This window comes from Dipteris shenzhenensis, chromosome 10 (assembly GCF_047967505.1).
Source record: "Dipteris shenzhenensis isolate YYH24624 ecotype China chromosome 10, Dip_SZ_1.0, whole genome shotgun sequence".
NCBI classification, from domain to species: domain Eukaryota; kingdom Viridiplantae; phylum Streptophyta; class Polypodiopsida; order Gleicheniales; family Dipteridaceae; genus Dipteris; species Dipteris shenzhenensis.
Genome location: NC_141605.1, coordinates 50,969,378 through 50,992,862, shown reverse-complemented (window position 1 = coordinate 50,992,862; position 23,485 = coordinate 50,969,378). Strand labels below are relative to the sequence as shown.

Genomic DNA, 23,485 nt, shown 5'->3' with positions numbered 1-23,485 from the left:
TCAACAGTTTGATGCTGCATTTCTTGGGGGTTTGTTTACAGAAGCATCCAAGATGAGGAAGGTTGCCACATTTTTGAAAGGCAATGCACTTAAGTGGTACACCAACCTTATGCTTCATGGAGATGCACCTGCTACTTGGTTGGAATTTAAGCAAGTGTTCTCTTCTACTTGGCTTACTCCAACTTTTGAAGTTGAAGTACTTTCACACTGGCATGACTTGTCATACAAACTTTGCAAGAATCTTGATGATTACACCCAGAGGTTTTGGGATGTTTTGCTGCCATTGAGCTCTTACAGGCATGTTTCTTTGAAAGAGCAAATAGACAGGTACTGTTGTGGATTGCCTAGTGAGCTACGTGATTATTGCATCAAAACCAAGGTGGGTTCTATGACTCAATTAATTGAGAATGCAAGGACAGCATATGCATGGATGCAGGAGAAGAATTTGGGCTTTATGGACAGCAAGAAAGAAGACAACAAACGGGCTGCCAAACACCAGGATAAGGACATCAAATCTGAAAATAAAAATTATGGCAAACGACCGTTTCAAAAGAAAAAGCCCAATTCAAAGCTGGTCAAAGGCGTGGACAGCCTAATAAACAGCCCCGTACCAAGTTATCTGATGAAGAGAAAAAGTCACTCATGGAGCAAAACAAATGTTTTATATGCAAAGGAGAGGGACACCGCTCTTATGATTGCCCATTCAAGAAAAGAGACAGGTCAGATGATGATAAGAATGGTGATAAACAGGCTGATCGGAAGGGCAAAAAGCCTAAACCTTCTGCAGGACTTCTTCCAAATGTGATTGGGAGTTTGCCACATGCACATGATGAAGAGGAAATGAAAAAAACTGAGATGTGCAGAGCATGGGGAAAAATCAGAAATCAAAATTGTTTGTTTTTCTTTGATTCTGGGGCAAAGGCAAATTTCATAACTCCTGATATGGCAGGAAGGCTTGGCATCGAGCCTGAGGAAATGGGGCCATCCGGCATGTGTGATATGGCCAACCCTGAACTCAACACACCTGTCACTCCTATCATTGGCAAGTTGAGGATGCATATCCAGGGATATCAGGATGCAGAGGACTTCTACATTATGCCTTTGCCAGGGTGTGATGCTTTGCTTGGGATGCCTTGGATGTACAGGGTGGGGGCTGATGTGCAGATGAGAAACAAGAAGATTTCTTTAACTCATAGAGGCAAAAATCATGTACTTGATGTAAAGTTGAAAGGGGAGTCCATCCCTATAGTTTCAGCTTCTTGTATTTCCAATGTAATAAAGCGTCATATTTCAGCGTACTTGATTTTTGTCAAAGAGGACAACCAACCAGTTCATACTATCGGAGGTTTATAAAGTACTTTGCAGAAATTGCTTCTCCCTTGCATGCTTTACAAAAGAAAGCTGTACCGTTTCGGTGGGGACCAAAGGAAAATGCAGCTTTTGAAGAGCTGAAGCAAAAATTGTGTTCTGAACCCGTTATTATCTTGCCAGATCTTGCAAAACCCTTCGCTGTAACTTGTGATGCATGTGGGAACAGCATAGGTGGCACTTTGATGCAGGATGGCAGAGTGGTTGCATATGAGAGTAGAGTTCTCAAAGATGCTGAATTGTACTTGCAGACATACGAGAAGGAAATGTTAGCAGTGATACATGCTTTGACCACATGGAAACATTACCTTCTTGGAGCTGATTTTTATGTGCAAACTGATCATCAGTCACTTAGATATTTTCTCACGCAGAGAAAATGATATGAAAAGCACATGAGATGGGCTAACTTCCTCTCAATGTTTCATTTTCAAATTGTACATGTGCCGGGTAACAAAAATGTCGTCGCTGATGCACTTTCCAGGAAACCACAGCCTGAAGCAATCTCCAAGAAACCTAGTGTTTCAGCAGTGAGCATTGCTTACAACAATGTGTTAGATGTCATGAAAGATCAGTATGTTAATGATGCTGATTTTTCAACTATTTATGAACAGCTTTCTGATGGTCAAAGGCATGATCACTATATGTTGAAAGAGGGTTTCATTTTGATGCATGGACGACTCTGTGTCACTGATCAGATGCGACAGAAAGTCATAATGGAAAGTCATGCTCCTCCATATGCAGGACATAGGGGAATTACAGCAACAATTACAGCAGTGGAGCAATACTTTTATTGGCCATTTTTGAGGAAAGATGTGGAAGAATATGTGAGAACATGCATGGTTTGTCAGAAAGTAAAGTTTGACAGGCAGAAGGCACCTGGGTTGTTACACCCTTTGCCAATTCCGGATAGACCATGGCAAAGCATAGCTATGGATTTTGTGTTTGATCTTCCACGTACTCCTACTGGACATGATGGATTGTGGACAATAATTTGCAGGTTTAGCAAACAAGCCCACTTTGTGCCAATAAGAAAGAAAATTACAGCAGATCAAATGGCCAAATTGTTTTTGCAGCATGTCTTCAAGTATCATGGGATGCCTGAATCCATAATCAGTGATAGAGATCCGAGGATGACCAGCCTCTTTTGGAGAGGACTGTTTGAAAATATGGGCACTACGCTGAATTTTTTGTCATCTTTTCACCCTCAGTTTGATGGACAATCGGAGCAGGAAAACTCTACCATCTTGGATATGTTTAAATGCTGTGTCTCAGACCACAAAAGCAAATGGGAGCATTATTTGCCTTTGCTGAAATATGCTTACAATAATACGGTGCACACATCCACAGGTAAAGCACCTTTTGAAATAGTGGAAGGTGCCAGGAAGATACCTCCCATTTTGCATACAAAAGAGAAAATCTTCGAAGCTGATCGTTTTGTGGAAAGCCTTGAAGAGGCTTACAAGAAGATCAAATATGCCTTGCAAAGAAGTCAAGACAAGCAGAAAAGAGCAGCAGATAAGCACCGCAGGGAATTGGTATTCACAGAAGGTGATTGGGTTTTGCTGCGTTTTCAAAAGGCAAGGCTGAAAAATAAGAAAGGCAAGGAAAGGTTGTACACAAAGCTGAACATGCGTTACTATGGTCCTTTCCAGGTTTCTGAAAAGTAAACGAGGTAGCTTACAGGCTGAAGTTGCCTCCGCATTGGAAGATACATAATGCCTTTCATGTGAGCTTATTAAAGCAATATCATGGAGATATTCCCGAGGATGTACTTGATGAGGTGCAGCCTGAAGTGGAAGAACAGGATGAACTTCTGGTCCCAGAGTAGATTCTGGCACACAGAGATAGAAAGCTCAAGGGTAAAGTTATCCGTCGCTACTTGGTAAAATTTCAAAATTACCCATCACTTGATGCGAAATGGATGGAGGAAGGTGAACTGGCAGATTCACCTGGGATATTGCAGCTTTACCTTGATGCTTTCCAATTAGAGCCGACTGCGGTCCGGGCTCCTACAGGTAGTTCAGCAGAGCGAGCGTCTGGAGCATTACCTGATGTTCGAGAGGGGGGTAGCACCTCCACTCCCTCAGTACAGACGGGCTCACTGTGATTTCATGAGGTTGCTTGATGACATTATATGTTTCATCCGAGATACTGAGCTGCCAGTATTTTTGCTGTGAGACTTCATGATATTGATGCATCTTGACTATTGATCGCCGAGGATCACATAGATTTTGAGCAGTATATATGGATGGATGCATGCCTCTCCTAGCCATATTTTCACTGTCTCTGTATACTATAGCTGCGGCTTTCTTGTATACTCTTTTATGCTATATTTCATGCTCGCTCCTGTGTTTTGGGGCAGCAAACTGTGGTTTGCTGTTTCAAGAGAGGGGTATGTCACAGGGGCGTGAAATTCTAAGTACTTTAATGTACTACAAGACCGTGACAACTTTGGTTTTAAAAGTCCAAGCGTGGGCTTAATAATGTGTAATTAAACGCGGCATGGTGCCTAGCACATAAGCGTAATTAATCCCTAGGCCCAAAGGCATTCCAAGGAATTAAAGAGTGGTTGTTGGGAAATGATGATGTGGCATTTTTAATGGGCCCCCTAGAGGGCCATGTACCTTCAGTGGCCCCCCTAGAGTTCCAGGTGGCTCTAGTGCCTTCTACATGCTCCTTTGCCATTCCTGGACCTTCCTGGGCCTTCTAAACTTCACATGTGTGGTTTTCTCTCTCATCTTCTCCCTTCGTTGAGATTTTGGACTGGTTTTTCAGCCTCCTTCAGCTGAATTCCGTTTTTCTTCATAACTCCTCACCCGTTTGGATTCCTCGACTTCCGTTTGGCCCGATGGCTTCCCCTTTGCCTCCCCTTCGTAGTGATATGCTTTTCCCTCCGTGCGTTTGGTAGAACGGGCAGAGCTAAGCACTTCTTTTGCTGGTCGAATTTGCAAAAGTGGCTTTTTCTGGACCTTTTTTCTTCTACCGCCTCCTGGGCCTCTCCTCTTGCAAAGCTACAGCTTTCTGTTGAATTTCGAGTGGTACGACGCACTGGTTGACTGGTTTTTCTCAGTTTTGGAGGACTTTCCGGCGATGAAACTTCTCCAAAACCTTCTCAATGCATACCTCTCTGAAGCACGCTTCTTTTGAGCCCAAGAACTCCCACTTTTTCGCGATAGAAGTGCTTCTTTTCACATTTTTTAGTGGAATTCTTGCTGGTCGGCTCTTGTAAATGCTCTTTCTTCATGCCTTTGCACTCCTCTTTGGCTGAGAATGCAATTGGGCATTGGCTACTATGTCCTCTTGGCGATTGAGGACTTGGTTCGAGTTTTCAGGGCTTGGTGAGTTGTGATTTTGCTACTGCAATTTCTTTTGGCCATAAGCTATTGGTTGGCCTCGTGTGCCGCCTCTTTCTTGGCTCACAGGTGCCCAGGCAGTGCTACATGAGTCATTCTTTGGTTGGGTACTTTGCTGATTTTATTTTGGAGCTTTGAAAAGCTTTGTGAATGCCATCTGGAAACCACTCAAAGAGAGTGCAGCTGGGGTGCAGTGTGAATGCATCTGGACAGCCAATGGAATTGCACTCGGAAAAGAGAATGCCTTTGGGTTGAGCCTACGCGTTAAGTGCACTTATGTGATGGTGTTATATGCTTGAAAGCCTTGCGAAGGCTTAGTGAATTGGGGCTGCGTGCTCAGTTGCAGGGAAGGTCTCCCAGATGCAACTTGTAATCATTTCACTGTGAAATATAAAGAAATACCGAAAGGGGCGCCACAGTGTTTGGGGCCAATCGGGTGCACTTGTCTATGTCTGTTGAGCAGGGGCATTCTAGCCTCCATCCCTTTTTCAGTGGTTTTGTTTGTGAACAAATGGGTAAATGCCAAATGGTGATCATGCAATGGTTAATGGTTGTGATATATGCTTTGTGAGCTGTAAATAAGTGCTGAAGTGATTAAAGGTTTAGTTCCACTGCCCTCTGAGTGATTAGAGGCCGGTTTCATGCGGAGTCTCTTGGGCAAACCCAGTGCTTACTAAAATACGTCAAATAAACAAAAGAGAATGAAAACAAGAAATAAATAAGAAACGAAGCAGGTGACTAAGCAAAAATAAACAAGCAAGTCAAGAAACAAAATCTTCCAAAAAACTAGAAACTCTCTCTCTCTCTCTCTCTCCCTCTCTCTCTCTCTCTTATTTAAAACATAAAAAGCTAAATGGCCCTTTACACTTATGTATCGTTTCTACAAAGAGGCAAAAATACATTTCTAACTTAGAAAGCACAAGCATACTCAAACAAACTCTCTTTTGAAACTAAAACTCTCAAACAAACTCTATCTAAAACTATATCATCTTTCATATAATTTTCATTTTTCACACATTATCGAATTTGGCCAAAAGTTTACAAAGGCATTTGAGAAGGCCTATCACAAAGTTGAGTGGTCCTACTTAGTGCTCAAGGACTTTCAACATTGTTTCAATCATACTCATGGGTCTAGTGGGTTACAAGCCTACATTCTTGCTGCACCAATATAGTATTTTGTTGGTGAAAGCATGAGCGACTCTTTCAAGGTTTGAATGTTGATCAGACATGGTGGCTCGTACTCGTACATTCTCCCTTCATGACACTCTAGCCGTTGGCATACCACTCGAGTTGTGTCAAGAAATTCAAGTAGAACGGGTTCACCTGGTCGATGTTTCTTCTTGCTTCGGCGATAATGGTTTTGGCCACAAAGGCCCTTGAAACATTGCATGTTCTTTTCTTTAGGCCAAGGTACTCGGACAAAAGCCAAAAATAAGGACACATAGCTTCATTGAGTGTTCGGCTAAATGAGATATCCTCGTGAGGAAGAATCACTGCAAGGTGGAAGGTCTCGCATGTTGGATGTTGGGACTCTTGCTAGCGTGGATGAGGTTAAGATCTGTGGATTGGGCTAGTCTAAGAAGGGCATGGCTATGGCAAATCTCTGTGCATTCAATTCACAACTACATAGTTGGAATTCCACTCCACTCAACTCACCTATCTTTTGACAGCTGTATGTCCCACCATGATTGCCAAATGTTGCCAGAAAAAATTTTCACTTCCTCTCTTTGCATGCTCCTCTTATGTGCCAACTATCCTATATAAGCTGCTCGCCTACTGGAGATGTGTGTGGACTCGTGGGAGAAATGATTACTGTTCGTGCTACCATGAAGGTAAGAAGGCATAGCAAGACGCACTACGTGAGATTGCCATGCCTGAATTAATCATGTACACACTCACTCAAGTATAGACAAAAGGCAGATGCTCCCATCACTCCAAACCAAGTTGCAAAGTGCCGAGACTGAAATTCCTAAGCTCAAGGAAAGCTAGACACCGATGTCGGAGTTCCACTATATTCATGGACAAACATGGCCCGTAACCAGATTACAGTAGTGTTTGGTCGTCGGACATGGTCTTGACACCATTCATCTCCTAGAGCGCTCTTGGCTGCCATTTGGGCAACATAAGCAATGCAAAGCAAAGACATGGGGTTGCCACATGGACAGCACATAGGCTGCCAGGTGGGCAGCACACCTAGAAGGTTCTTGGAGGTCCCCAAGTGGACAGAGGCTGTAGGGAACTGCCACCTAGCAGGCACGATGGGACTGAAGGATCTGGTTGGCGGATGTCAGGCAGAGATCACGGGCCAGAAATGGGCCTGGGTAAATGGTCAGGACAAAGGCAGGAGAGCATGGGCCAGTGCCTGCCACATGGCCAGGCGCGACCTGCAAGGCAGCAAATAAGCCACCCCACAGGTCGGTTTTACAGATTGAGTCTGTGGTTGGCTAGGTCAGCAGATGTGGCTGATCCAGTCGGCTATTTTGGGGGGCCTATGGCCCTATAAAAGGAGCCCCTCCAGGCTCATGGATCATCCATTTGAAGAGCTAATTTTGGAGTAGATTGGAGCTGAAGAGAGCCTGCCTCAAGGACCATTTGAGGATCAAGGTAGGTGGCTGTTTGGAGCAGCCAAACAGCTCACAAGGACTTCATCCCTTGGCTGTCTTCCAGGCCAGCAAGGTGTACAGATCAAAGGGGCAAGCACTGCCTTGTGTTTTGGCTGTCCGGGAGGGGCAACGTGAAGGTGCGTTTGTGGGCACAATAATGGGGCTAACTCAAGTTTTATGGGAGCACGCAGGCTGAGTGTTCTAGAAGAGGTAGGAGAACAGCATATTTTGTTAATACAGAGGTCCACACTTTTGGTGGGACTCTGGACTTGTTTCTTTGTCTATTTCTTGGAGGACAATATATATACCGCTGATTCTACATTTTAAGTTAACTATTTCTTTTGAAAATGTCAATATCGTAGAATCCCGTAGGATAGAATAGATGCATCTTGCAAGAGGTGTGAGAGCACAATGAAATCTCTATATGATTGTGAGAGAGAAGACTCTCTCTTATAGAAAGGGGGAGAAGGTAATACCTTCCCTACATAAGTGGCAATCAGCCCCTACATCAGAGGGAATCAATCTCTATATCAGTGGGATTGCCTTTGTCTTACATCATCACTTAGGTCACACACTAGACACATCATAGCACTTGATGTGCCTTTACAACACACACAAACACACATGTGACTCCCCTAGATGCACACATGCGCCATAGAGCAAGCCCTTGATCATACTTATCCCAACATACCCTCCCTCAAGGATTTGCCTCTTGCAGTGTCAAGGATACATTTAGTCTCATAGTTTCTCATGCCATCTCATGGCGGTCAAGGATAAATCTATGGCTAGGATCTCATGCTAGTAAGGGTTCCCAAGGGTGTGAGGTTCACAGAAATGGAATAGACAAAACACATATCACATGGCCTACATCATATGGTGACCAGAGGTGATTTACATAACATATTCTTTTTGGAGTACTACTCCAAGCAGAGAACCTCAAAATTTGACCAAGTGATGATAAATAAAAAAGTCCTTAAAAAGCAGTCTTCATAGGAGGCCTCATCTTGTAGAGGCACATCAATTGAAAGTAGATTGGCAGTTTCTGACTTTGTAGTTGCTTCCTTTTTTGCTTTACAATACTTTTCATGGTGATTGTTTTTGCCACAATGTTTGCAAGGATTGATCTTGAAGCAATCTTTTGAGAGGTGATTAGTCTTCCCACAATGTTTGCAAGGTGAAAACTTCCCCTTTTGAGTTTTTATGGCATAGGCTGTGTCATTGCCTCTCCAGAGTTCCATGTGCCTTTCTTCTTCTTGAAGAGTAGTAATAAGACCTTCAAGAGTAGGACTAGGAAGATTTTTCAAAGTGGTAACAACATGATCATAATCTTCAGACATACTTTTGAGCAACACTGCCATTGCATCATCTGTAGTGATTGGAGAGTTGATAGAAGCAAGTTGAGTCATGAGACTCTGCATATAATTGACATGGGCAGCCAAAGGAGTGCCACTAGCCATCTTCAATTCAAAGAAAGCAATCTTAAGTGACAATTTTGAGATGTGAGAGCTAGCACCAAAAATAATGTCAAGCTTCTGCCAAGCTTCAGAAGGAGACTCTAAATCAGAAATGTGATGAATATAGTCATCTCCTAAGCCAAGAGCAATGATGCCATAGGCTTTCTCCTTTCTAGCAGGATCTCTTGCCAGGCGTGTTGGGGCTGAGGATTCTCCAGCATTAGAGACTATTGAAGAAGAAGTTGAAGCAGGTTTGACAAGCTCCCAGAGGTTTTCCCTCATCAATGCAAACTTAACCTTCATCAGCCATGTGTGAAAGCCTTTACCATTGAACTTATCCATATTCAAGATGGTAGCCATGAGAGGATCTAACCCAAAATGGGCAGTGTCTACTCTCTTACAAGGGTAGAAAGAGTTGAAGAGCTTCAAAATACAAGCATTTAGAGTAGCAAAGACTTGTAACCAAATTCCATACTACAAAACATAATGGAAATGATGCTTCCACTTGCATGCTTCATAGAGGTGGCTAAATGAAAGTATTCCAAGCAAATCCACGTATAGCAACTTAAAGGAAAGCTGTAGCCACAGTTATACTGATGCTATTCAACATTTTAAAACATCAGAAATGCTAAAGTAGCATCTAATGTAGCATCAAACTCACAACATTGTCAAAACTGTCCAAAACAGAGACCAGAACTTGGAGGGTGCAATTCTCACAGCTCATAGCTCTATTCAAGGGGATTTTTATGCAGGAAGAAGGGCCTTATACCAAAGAAGGGCTACCAGCAAGGAGAGGCGCAATGTTGCGTCAGGTTGCCATAGCCAAGCTTGAGAAGACCGATTGGTTTTTCGTCGTTTTCTCCTCCATCTGTTGTCCAAATGAGCTCAGATTTCAGCAGTAGCTTGCCCTCAGTGTCGTCCAGCACGGGCTCAGAGGAATTTGCAGATAGGTAGGTACAGAGGCGGAATTGCGCGAATGTTCGTCGAGGAGTGTGAGTGTTGGCATTGTGCATACAGACGAAATTTCACCAAATGCTTGCAGCTGGAATTTCACCCATACGTGAGGAGTTTGCAGCTCAAAGGGTTTGGGCAATGGTCGTTTGTAGGCAGAGAACAGAGCTCTCAAAGATTTTGGGAAGAAGGAGGAAAATGGAGAAGATGAAGAAACTTGTAGTTTATGCTTGAGATAGCATATAATGCTAGGCTAGGCTAGATCTAGAACCTAAAGCTCTAATACCAAGTGTAGAATCCTGTAGGATAGAATAGATGCATCTTGCAAGAGGTGTGAGAGCACAATGAAATCTCTATATGATTGTGAGAGAGAAGACTCTCTTATAGAAAGGGGGAGAAGGTAATACCTTCCCTACATAAGTGACAATCAGCCCCTATATCAGTGGGAATCAATCCCTACATCAGTGGGATTGCCTTTGTCTTACATCATCACTTAGGTCACACACTAGACACATCATAGCACTTGATGTGCCTTTACAACACACACAAACACACATGTGACTCCCCTAGATGCACACATGCACCATAGAGCAAGCCCTTGATCATACTTATCCCAACAAATATTTCAGGCTCTTTTTGTGTTAGTTCTAGGTCTTGAATTGTCTCGACCCGCAATTAGGAGATGTTGGAAAACAAAACTTTTGTCATTGAATTTTGAACCAGCAGAGAGGGTGATTACACTAGAAAAAATAAAGTGCATTGCACTAGCGCCCATATGACTATTGGGCTTGCTCCTCTGCCCTATTCCAGGGCCACTGCCAGCCATAGCTGCTGGCCTGTGTAGCCTACATGGCTGCCCTGATGAAAAGGCTCAAGGACATAAGCCTGCTGCCCATGTGGCAGCCAGATTGCTGCCCACATGGCAACGTCATTCCTTCCCTCTACATGTGCACATGGCACCCATGACATCTGCCCACCTGGCATCTTTCACACCCATATACCTACAGGTGTCAAGCCCTATAGTCCCCCACATTTGGGGGCTCACAGGTGAGGCATTGACCCTTATACTCCAACAGAGAGGAGCTAGTTACAAAAGCCTAAGAGCCTCGTAAGATAGATAAACACCTTAGATAAACTGACCAATTTTCTTGTACATTTGTAACAAGTACAAATGCTAATTCTGCATTTGAGTTTTATATTCAAAGATACAAATGCTGTAAACTCGGAAATCCAAATCTTAGCAAACCGTATTGAAGCGACAATGAAGAACACAGGAAGCAGTATTAAGCGCGATAAAAAGACCCAAATAAAAATATATTTTGTATGATTTATTGAAAGGGGAAAATTAACCATGACATTAAGGCATCGTAGAGGTTCTTCAGTACTCTACAGCTAGAAAATCAGTTTAAAGCCTCTCCTAGAATAAGTAGCAGAAAGGCAAAGTTCAATCATACCTTCACAGCAACCTCTTTGCCTGACTTACGCAGCATGGCCCTGTAAACTTGTCCTAAGCTTGCAGCTGCCACAGTTTCTGCAGATATTTTGCTGAAAACCTGCTCGAGTGGTGCGCCTAGCTGCTCCTCTATGATCTCAAAAGCTAGCTGTACACATGCTTAAGAAATAAAGATGTTATGACTTATATACGTGGAATGAACGGTTTCCCATGTATGCATAATGATTCTACGATTGCCTAAGTTCAAATGCTTGTACATATATAAAGCACCGGAAATAACACCTTATTAGAAAATGCAGGCACATCATCTTGCAAAATGCAAAGCTCATTCATGTAGTCTTCACGAATAATGTCTGGTCTGTTTGCCAGGACCTGCAAGAAGAGCACTTTATGATCAGATAATATGACTGTAATGCTATGAGTGGTGTGCACTCATTCTTCTCTCTAACACTTGTGCAGCTAATCTTACTTCTACACTGGATGCACTCAAAAGGAGGAATTTTTTTACTACTCAACAGATCCGGCTAGGCCCCCATCTCAAAGGGCTGACCGAATACACACACGCACATTTAATTTTTGTGAAAGCTATGTATCCTTATATTACAAAGAGCAGTCCTCAAAGAGAGGTCCTGCTATTACAATATCAAAAGATTTCATCGTAAGACAAATAGACACACACACACTTCTTTTTTGTAGAACAAATTTTGCATTAAGAAAGCATTTACATTCCTAACAATACACACACACACACATGCGCGCGTATAAAGCTTTGAATGCAATCTTTAAGTCAAATAAGATCCAAGATGCTTGCAAAAAGAAAACAAAACAAAACAAAAGAGATCTGGATAGCATTGATTTATATATCATGAAATGTGTTAGAAACATGCGACAATTCCTGTGTAACAAACGTTCTGTGTGACAATCCTGATCCCTGTGTAACAAACGTTCTATGTGTGACTGCATAAACAGCATCCCATCAAAGCCTGAAAGCAGCCGTCAACGTCGACGCACAGTCCCATTGATATGGTTTACCGGATTACAAAAAGCCATACAATTATATGGCCAGCCTGCAGTCTACATAGGTCACATGGTTTGGTTTGGAGACAAATGAAAAAAAAATTGGTTGAGGCATCTCCTTTTATGGATCACGGCGATTTAACAGGAATAACGTTAGTGCATCAAGGATGACCTGGCCGGCTTTGATAAAAGAAGGTCCAAGGTCACACAGCAAGTTGCGAAGCTGCTGGGCTCTGAATGGCACCCTTTCTTCGCCTTTTCCAATGAGGCAGTCGTAGGAGAGGCTGCCCCAATAGTAACCCAATTTCCAAAGAATTTCAACACCGCGAGAAACGACGGAAAAGAATGCTGCTGGTGAGTTTAACACCTTCTGGCGGACCTGCCAAAAAAATCATTTATAGATTGGGAATCCCGGTTGATGACCTGTTCCTGTTGTTACTCAGAAGCTTGTACGTTACTCACCCCTTCTGGTGTGTACTTTCTAAAGGGAATACAAACGCCACGCTCGAAGTCGAGTACATCCATCGCTGTGCTGGATTTTTCCTCAACAGGGGGGTTGGCAATGAGATTTTCTGCGGTTCCACGGCGCTGCAGCACCGACCGATTTGCAGGGACGCCTTTGAACTGAGTGGTGGCTGGAGCAGCGACGGCAAAGACGAGGGCGGTCGGGGAATTCCTCGAGGCAAGCAGGGAGTGAAGGCTTCCAGAGGCGTCTGGGTGGAGGAGAAGTCGAGTGCCCACAAAGCTACAACGAAAATGATTGCAGGTGCAGCGAAGCTCCGCGGGGAAGAAAGAGGAAGGATGGAGGAGAAAGGATTGGGAGGCAGAAGCCATGAGTGGCGAGGAGGAGATAGGCAATTCGAATACGAATCCAAAATGTGAAGGCAAAGATGAGCAGGCAAGCAACAATTTGAAGCAAATGCAGAAGATTATCGATAGATGTCGTGAGAAGCAACGATTTGATTGAAGGTCGGGTGGCTGATGATAGTGATCATAGCTATATTCATCTATATGGCTGTGGACACACGTACGTCAAATCCAATAATATTATTTTCTCACGTTTTCCCAATTTAATACGTATCTTTTTCCCTCCTTTTCAGATAGCTTCACACGTGCCCTTTCCTGTGTGGTTTGCACCATATCCCGTTGACTTTTACCTCACCCTCCCTCCTCCTTTTCGACAATGGATATGTTTGCCACATCCTGCACATACGCCTTCCATTTCTCGATACAGAATCCGAGAACTTTCCACCTCTTGGGTTTCTCCTATAACTTTTTTACGTTTTGGGAAAAATGTAACTCAAACATGGACAGTTTTTCGGATTTTTGAAATTCGAAAAATAAATTTATCCACTAGAGTCAAAAGTTTGCAATTTCATTCTACATAATTTGCGGTCTGTTTATCAACACTAGGGTCCCAGTTCCCATGCAAAATCAAACAATTCTCACTTAATAAAGGAAAGTTTTTTTTTTAACACGCACAACCAATCGCAAGGGGCACAACCACCCATGGCTTAAGGAACCTAGGTTGTGAAGATTGGTAGCGAGAGAGAAGAGGTAGATGAACCCATCTTTGGGCCCTTTGGGTGTCCACCAAACAAACACCATGCAAGCAAGGGCGAAGTAGTAACAACTGGGGATAGATAGATCAAATAGATGAGACTACAACAAGCCAAAACGGCTCCTTCAACAATGCTTCACCAGCTAGCGCTCACGCTCCATACACATCTAGGCGACCACCTCGACTTCCTTGGCTCATTGAGAGCCATAGCGCAACGGCTCGGCTACTCTACAATAGGCTGCTTTGCAACAACTCTGATCTTGTGAGAGTTCTAAGCTCAGAGACTATAGCTCCGTAGCCAAACCTACAACGCCCTTCTACAACAAGCGGCACCCGCGACGAGCTACAGAGGCTCCTGCATGCAACGCCATCCAATGAAGAAACGTCGACCAGTAGTGCCAACTAACTCTCTCTCCATATTCCTGCGCACAATCCATCCTATCAACCTTTAGTGGCTCCTTATGTCCTTCTAGTAGACAGCGGTCCAGCCCAGCAAAGACTCCACTGCCTTAGTCCAATTCAACGACAGCGCAACCTAAAGCACGGCAGCTGCGCCTGGCCATACTCCAAGCCAAAGCTCTCTCTAAAAGTGCCAAGCTTGTCGCCAGCCTCAACGAGCCGTGCAGATACATCACCAAAGCTTCTCCAACGATGGGCGATTCAGCTTCAATGATGCACCTCCGAAGACCTCTGTTAACGCGCGTGCAGTCTTCGAGCTACACATAGCTAACAAAGATCTCTAATTGGCGTCCCTGCTCCAGCACGGACTACCCACACCAGTTTGCAATGCCGCTCCATCGACAGATTGCCACGGACAGCTCCGACAACGAACCTCCGATGGAAATCTAGCAAGCGACGAAATCTTTAAAAGATTCTGTCAGTATATTCTCCAGGGGTTTGCGACGCATGGTGTAGACCTTATCCTAAGGTCACCACACAAGAGGAGTGGTGAAAGAGTTGCCATGTGGCAACCATATCCTGTTTGCCACGTCACCCAGGTTATCCTGTCTCACCCTCAATTGGGGTCTAGTCAACAATCTGCCATGTGGCACCACACCCTATTGCCATGTTATCTGCTAGCCGCTTGTCACGTCAGCACAGTTGATTGTACTGCCACATCATCATGACATGTGGCACATGCCACCTCAGCAAGCCATGTCAATGCCACGTGTGGTACCACCTTAGCACATGCCACATAAGCAGTGCCACCTCAACTATGCTTGCTAAGCACCGTGACCCCCTGCCAGGCACACACAGTTTCTTCATGTGTACCCACTTTTGACACCTCACAGTGCTCCCTAAGCACAGTCTCTTCATAGGCACAGTTTTTCCCCCTGCATGTGAACACAGTGGCCACATTAGTTTTTCACCCTGCATGTGAACACAGTGGCCACATCATCATTGAGCACTTTGCACTCCTTTTGCCCCTCCACCTAGATCAAGTCGTATCTCTTGATCTAGGAAGAATTTGAGGGCGCTCCAAAAAGGAAAATCGCTTGATTTTCTTTTCTCTATGTGCTCGTCACGTGACATGCACATATTGGCACAAGTTGCACACACTTTTGAGCCTCGCCGTGACAAATCCACTTCCCACATGCACATTAGCCTCTACATTGACACATCTGACCCAGCACATAAAAAGAACCAAAGAAAAAGAAACTATTTGTAGTTCTTTCAATTGATTGACGGTTGGTCTAGATCTAGATCATAGATCGCCATAGAGGAGATGATTTGAATTTCTCCAGTTGCCAATCTAAGCCATGTCCAAAATTCCCGACTAGTTCCTACTCGGAGTCAGTCCCTACGCTCACATATAGTTTCACATCATCACATTACCTGAAACCTGACGTTCATCACTTCAATGAGTAGACTTCACAGTATTCAGAGGCATTGACCAATTGATTAGTGGGTAGATAGCACATGATTTGATTTCACACACACATGCCATCATTGTAAAGCCTATCTGGCTATTTTATGACATTGTGCACTTTATTCCAGCCTTGTAAAGCCTCTTGGCTATTTCCGGCATCATTTGCCACAAGCCTTATGTGTGTGATCAGATTGGATTATATATTGCATTTCTACCTTCATCGACAGTTCATATTTCACATGCCACAATCAGTGTTTTGCAGTTGATTCAAACAGTGATTTTCACGACACTTTGAGTACATTTCTTGCACCATGTCTATGACTAGCAACCTCAATCTGAGGCATCTGCTAAGCTAGACAACTCCAATTACGGCACATGGAAATATCAAATGGAGAACATTCTTGCACTTCAGGACAAATGGGAGTATGTCGACGGATCTACACCTAGACCATTGGACGATCTAGCTAGTAGCAGTGTTGTCAACAGCACCAGTAGTGGGATCTACAATGGGATCTCTAGCTACACAAACAGTTTTTGCACCTATAGCAGATCCTTCCATTGCCCTAGCACAAGCAGAATGGGATAAGAAAGATAAGTATAGATATCATTTGATCAAGCAGAATGCGCAAGATGTCATGCTAGGACAGTTCAACATCGTCAAGACATCCAAAGAAGCATGGGATATGTTCGCAGCTCTCTATGAGTCCAAGAACACTTCCAGGATTCTCACACTAAGAAACCAAACCAACCAGAGTTTCTGCAAACAATAGCGAAACCGATCCTGCTTACGTACTCAAGATCAAAATTTACAACAATAAACTCACAGTAGACCATGAATCCAACAGAAATGGTTCAAGTCATCTTGAATGGACTTGGAGAGAGATACGAGAATCTAAAGTATTCTCATTCAACGGCAAATCCCGAAACTGGAAGAACCTCAATCAGTGTTACTTAGTGAAGAAATCAGGACTTACTACCATTCATGCTCGCAAAGGTCATTCCTATGATTAAGCATTCACAACTTCATATAGAAGTAGAAGCAGAGGCAGGGGCAGTAGAGGTAGATCATTCTAGCGAAGTGGTCATCATCAGCAACAAAATCAACATCAAAATCAAAATCAACATCAGCATCATCCTCAGCAATATCTGAATCAGCAAAGAGAAAATCATTCCAACCGAGGAAGATTCCAAGGATGAAATAATGCATCCACCAATGTGTCAAACATTCAGTGCAACTACTGTCATAAGTTTGGACACTATGAAAGAGATTGCCGCAAGAAGTAATATGACCAAGGCGATTAATCCAGTAGCAATCGAGGGAATTTCCGCGGAAGAGGAAATCATCGTGGTGGACATTCGAGTCACAATAATTATGCAAATGAATATGGGAATATGTTTCTTGCAAACGAGGAAATGCAGAAGACTAATACAAAAGAGGATTCCAGGTATCAAGTCGACCAAGCAAATCAGGATCCTTAGTACATCGACAACAGTGCATCATCTCATATGACAAAGCATCAAGAATGGTTCACAGAGATGAAACCATTAGAAGGTTAGAAGAATTTCATCTATACGGCAGATAATGCACTGAATCTAGTTCAAGGGACAAGCATTATCCCTATGAACAATTTCACTAGTACGAAAGGATTGGTGAAAGATGTACTCTATGTTCCGAAGCTCAGCAAGAACCTCTTGTCAGTAGGTCAAATGACAGAACACAACTATGGAGTCACCTTTGACAGAGATGAATGCATTATCAAAGACAAATCCATAGGATTTTAGCTAGTAGGAAAAGGAGTCAAGGAAGGATACTTGTTCAAAATGCTAGCTATAGTACCAGATTTGCATGCCATGTCAGCTCAACCGCAACTGATGCCACTATCCGTGCAAAATGGCACAAGAGATATGATCATGTCAATTTCAAGAGCTTGATAGATATCAAGAACCAGAATATGGCAATTGGGATTCCTAAGCTACAGCTTCTTGGAAAGGTTTGCGAAGCTTGCTGTTTCGGCAAACAAAAGCGAACCAACTTTGGCAGAAGCACCTCTCGAGCATGAGGTATTCTTGATTTGATACATACAAATGTATGCGGTTATGCCCAGACCCACAACATCAATGGTTCACTTTACTACTTGACTTTCATCGACGACTACAGCAGATATTGTTGGGTCTACTTTTTGAAAAAGAAATCTGAAGATTTTTCCAAATTTCAAGAATTCAAAGCCATGGTAGAAAACTAGACAGGCAGAAAGATCAAAGTCATGAGATTAGATAGAGAAGGTGAATACATGTCTTTAGCATTCATGAACTTTTGCAAAAGCCAAGGCATTCGAAGACAATTCACTTGTGCAAATACTCCTCAGCAGAATTCAAGATCTGAAAGGAAGAATGGTACTTTAGTAGACAAGGCTAGAGCAATGCTTAGTGAGAAGCATCTTCCGAATCAGTACTTGCTTATTCGGCTTCCAACCGAACTGATTCAAGGTATGACACCTTACGAAGCATTCACTGGACACAAGCCACGCATTGGGCATCTCCGCATATTTGGTTGCATAGCATATGCCCACATACATGACGATCATCGTAGGAAATTGGATGCAAAGTCACGTAAATGCATCATGGTTGGCTACAGTGAAGAAAGAAAATCATACAAGTTGTATGATCCCATCAACCGCAAGGTCATTATCTCTAGAGATGTAATCTTTGATGAGGAATCAGAATGGAAAACCTCAAATACACAGGAGATAGACACATCATTACTGAGTCACATACAGAAAAGATTGATGAAGAAGAGCAAGAATTGCCAGAAGCACCCCAAGACAGCAGCTTAGATGGTCTACTAGGGAAAGCAGACCTCCAGCCAGATTGACATATGCTCAGAAAGGCAAAGTGATTCAAGTTGAAAGCACCAACTATGCTCTTATGACTACCATCATGGCTACATAAGAGCCAGTGTACTTTGAAGACGTAGTAGACAAGCCAGAATGGCAAACTTCTATGAATGAAGAAATGGATGCTTTGTACAAGAATAACACTTGGGAATTATGCGACCTTCCATTAGGAAAGAAGGCCATAGAAAACAAATGGGTATACAAAGTAAAGTACAATCCAGATGGAAGTATTCAAAGATACAAAGCTAGACTAGTTGCAAAAGGATTTGCATAGCAATATGGTCAAGACTATGATGAGACTTATGCTCCAGTAGCAAAGATGGATTCCATATGGTTCTTGATATCCCTAGCGACACTTGAGCAGCAGATGGAATGTGTACCAGCTCGATGTCAAGAATGCATTTCTCAATGGTTACCTAGACGAGGAAGTCTACATGCAACAACCAGCAGGTTATATTGAACTAGGAAAGGAGAATCGGGTTTACCATATCAAGAAGAGTATCTATGGCTTAAAGCAAGCATCCAGAAGTTGGTACCAACACACTATTCAAAATTTTTGGACTTTCTCTCTTGGTTTGGACTTTTTTTTGGAGCATACCTCTCCACTCAACTTCACTTAGTGAGATAAAAAATTGGGTTTTTTAGAGCACTAAATGGGTCACTTATATACAAATATGGCCTTATTAAGCTAAAAAGTCAAGTGGTGACCTCTAATTTTAAAAAAAATGGCTCATTGAAGCTATAATTCCCAAACTCGTGCATGGTGCCCCCATCCAATAACTATAATAATAATAATAGTAGTCTCCTAACTCAAGTTCGATTTTACCACTATGAAGTGAAAATATGACACCATATGAAAAGAGTTTGTTGAATTCAACATATAAGTGGTGTATAGATACACCATTTTTTTGAAAAAAAAAGAGTTTGTTGAATTCAATATATAAGTGGTGTATAGATACACCCTTTTTTTGAAAAACAAACCATACAATAAATTATCTTATTGGTGGTCTATAGATACACCATTTGTATGGAAAAAAGCATACAAAACATTATCTTATGCATCTGAATCTCGTTCAGAGTCATCAGATTCATGTAATGTATTTGCGCTTGATTGGTTAAGTCTTGCCAAATGATGTGTAATATGGACACGACTTGGATTAGGGATTGTGATACATTTTTCAACATTGTATCCATGCTTCTTTTTAAAACTTCATGTCCTCGATTTCTAGCAATGAATAATGCTACTGACTTCCACCTCTGTTAATCCCTCATTATTTGGAACCCATTCATATTTCTTTTGCAAGCATCCCTCATAGAGTTGTTTTATTGTATATCTTCTCGGGAGATTTTTCAATGGCTTTGGTTCATACCATAAAGCTGTAAATGTTATAGGAGTTCCCTTGTCATCCCTTTCTATCTTAGCAAACTTTGCAACCCAAATTGGGCCACCTTGGTCATCCAACTCTGAACCTGGATTAGATGCCCAAACTGCAACAAATAGACCCTTTTCAATCTCATTAGATGGTATAAACTCTGGTAAGGGTTTGTCTCCCTTCCTGCCACAATATTTTTGAGGTAGAAGGCATTCCTTTGCTTCCTCCATATCTACTAACATATTTATATCCAAAGGAAAACTTGGTGACCTAGCTTGTCCCGGCCAAAAGGATTCACAGTATTCAATGCTCAGTAAGTTTTCTTGTCTTTCTAAAGATTGGATAAGTGCTTCAGTTGATTTAATTGTCTCCAAATTCTTAGTTGATTGCTCAGGATATTTCTGCACCATACTTTGAAGATGTTTAATGAAGGCTTTCAAGCCTTTCATTTCATCTATGTCAAATGATTTGTTTTTTGCAAGAACAAATCTAGTTTCCTCCAATGGAATTATTCGTTGTAATAAAGCATATGACTCACTCCATAAATGATCTCCATCTATTGAGTAGTACTTCCATTGCATCACTGGAATATTGTTATGCATGTGAAACCGAAAGTAGTGTGGATTTGTGTGTCCTATTAGGGCATCATCACCTGTTCGTAAATGTGGCTCTATGAATGCTCTCCAATCTACCATCCTCTCTAAGATAGCCACTTCTGATTCTTCCTTGCGAGAACCTCCAATTTTTTTCCCAATTCGAAATAGCATATCCTCCATTGTCAAAACATCCATTGCCTTCAACTCACCAGAGATAACACTGAAGATTTGATCTATGTCTTCATGTGTATGGTCGACAAGAAGAAAGCCAACTTCCACTTCTTCAAATATTTTCAAACCAACCAGCATAGACCATAAAGCAAATATATATTTATTCTTGTTCTCTCTCCAATAATTATCAGCTTGTATTCGCAATGTGTTAGGCAAACATCCGTGAGCATCTTTGACCTTTCTTATTGCTTTCATGATTGATGTAACAACCTAGTTACTATCATGGTCATGCAAACTCTCAATCCATACATCACAAAAGATTCGGTATCCATGTACTAATACTCCACACAAGTGTGTTTTTAGTCCACGTTTGCCCTCCAATGCCAGTGGGATACGTCTATATCGTGGCAAAGTGGTTGTATTCTGGTCCATGCCATCAATGGTGATGCACATGGACTTATTGACATGTGAAATAGCTTCCTCTCTCCAAGAAGCATACAACTTTCGAGCATCCTGCACATGACGTAAATGGATTGATCGCCATTTAATATATCTTCCTTGCTGCTGCTCACATTTACTATGTTCAATGGCATTTTTTAATTCATCACATGTCTTACATTTTGACATCCTTTGCTTTGATGGTGTCTTGACATGGCAAAAATCTCTATGCCAAATTTTGTACAAGGTTGATCGTGAAATCATGCTCTCGTCTCTGTCTTGTAAAGTTTTATTGACAGTTTCTAGGACGACCTTCTTTGTCATTCCCAAAGGAAGATGTTGTTGGCATTCAACACATCCATCTATCATTGTTTGTTGAAGATGAGGCTGTGGTAATGCATGGTCTTTGAGAACTTGCTTTAATGTTGCGGTTGCATTTATAGTGCTTCCATGGCATTTAAGCTTGTAGGTATTTCCATGAATTGTATGAATAACTTTTTCTTTCACCTCTGCCCAGATGGTCCAGTATGTGCCATGTGATAGTCCAGTTAACCATTGATATCCTCGATTGCAAATGGGTCTCCCATTAACCATGAGTTTCAATCTAGGTTTACAGTGTCTTGTGCTCAAATCTTGATTAGTGCCTTGATGAAGAAAGCATGAAAACTCTTGAAGAAGATAGTTATGTCTATTAGGCACTGTCTTACTCCAAATACCAAGGTGTATGGCTGCACAATCATCTTTCCCAACTTTTCTAATGCAAAGTCTCTTGCAACAAACTCGCATAAGCATCCTTTCCATATTCTCCTCAGATAGCATCACATGTCTCTTTGGTTCTGGAATTGATGCCATGATTCTTCGCCTCTTCACACTCACATACTTTCTTTTTGTAAATAGTGTCTTGCGTTTTCTAGTTGTAAGACCATCAAACCTCGAATCCATTTCCCTTGAATCTTCATCTTTATAATCAAATGCTGTTTGGGCTTGAGAATTATTTGATACCTTATAATATCTTGGAAATGGCAATCTGGTAGACATGTTCATTGATGTCAATTTCCAATGCCTCTTGAATTTTGTGGTTGAACTGTTTCTCCTTCGTAACTCAAGATTCTCCCATCTATATTCTCTGGCATGCTAGCAACAATATTATGAACAACATGACAAGTCTCAGATTCTCTGCTCCTTTTGCCTTGTGTTCGAGTGGTACCATCATGATCGTTGTCACTAATATCATCAATTCCTGTTATTGCATCACTTATCCCATCGATCTTTGCATGTATTTTTCTTTGTGGTGCCATCTTATTATTCTCAACACAAGACAAGTCTTCTATATCAATAAGCATGTTTGAGTCACTTGCAGCACAAGACAAGTCTTCTATACTAGTGAGCCTGTTCGAGTCACTTGCAACACAGGACAAGTCTTCTATACCAGTGAGCTTGTTCGAGTCACTTGCAACACATGATAAGTCTTCTATACCAGTGAGCCTGTTCGAGTCACTTGCAACACAAGACAAGTCTTCTATACCAGTGAGTATATTTGAGTCACTTGCAACACAAGAAACCTTTTCTACATCAACATTTGTTACTATAATGTCCTCAATATCTGTGAGCATGCCACTATGATACTCTTGATTACTACTATAGCTTCTTATCAATTTGGATCCCATTTGTGTTATAGTCTTTTTCTTCTGATAATATTCTGTTGTGTCTTCCATGACATTGAAGGAAACTGTCTTGGGCAAACTTGATTTCAAGAAAGCTAACCTCAATTTACAAGTACTATGAACTTGTAGTTGAGACATAGTATTATGGACGTCTAAATGTGAAGTACTATCCATTGCATTTTGAATGACACCTTTGCACTAGTCAACTTAATTATCTCCACTATACAGAGAAAACTCTGAGCATAGCCCTTAAAGTTGCCAATTGCTAAAACTTCTCCGGAGCAAGATAACATCTCTACTTTTTCCCCCTCAAAATAAGTTTTCTTGATATCTTGAAAGTATGTCTTTGGAACAATTTCGTCTTGGTCCCAGAGTGTTCTGTGTGCTTGCATATCAAATATGTCACATTGTAATATATCTCCCAATGTTTCAAAGTCTCCATGTGGATATTTTAAATGTACTTCAGGTTTTACAACGTTGGTGATTATCACTACACATCTTCTCTCACCACAATGTTGGAAATGACACACATTCATAGGATCAAGACTATGGATTCGTCCAAAAGCCACCACTTCATTCTTCTTATATAACACCACATCCATACCCTCTGTTAGGGTGAATACCTGTTTTATGTACAAAAATAGATTAGCAACTCAAAATGAACATAATAAATAATCATTGAGCTTATTATTACTTAATAACTTCTATATCAAAACTAG

At 42.0% G+C, this 23,485-nt stretch overlaps 1 protein-coding gene across 4 annotated transcripts in view; it reads right to left on the bottom strand.

Moving 5' to 3' along the window:
* ACDO1 (Protein kinase superfamily protein) overlaps positions 1–13,168 on the bottom strand; it is a 37,617-nt gene extending 24,449 nt beyond the window's left edge. For all 4 annotated transcript variants that reach the window (XR_015541670.1, XM_087380299.1, XM_087380298.1 and 1 more), the window contains exons 1-4: positions 12,662–13,168; positions 12,372–12,578; positions 11,465–11,554; positions 11,184–11,330 (exon numbers count right to left, since the gene is read on the bottom strand). Coding sequence is in view for 3 of the 4 variants with exons in the window: in XM_087380299.1 (XP_087236425.1) it covers positions 11,184–11,330; positions 11,465–11,554; positions 12,372–12,578; positions 12,662–13,033 (816 nt within the window). In the remaining variant the exon portion in view is untranslated. The remainder of the gene's footprint in view (positions 1–11,183; positions 11,331–11,464; positions 11,555–12,371; positions 12,579–12,661) is intronic.
* Between the last annotated feature and the right edge of the window lie 10,317 nt (positions 13,169–23,485).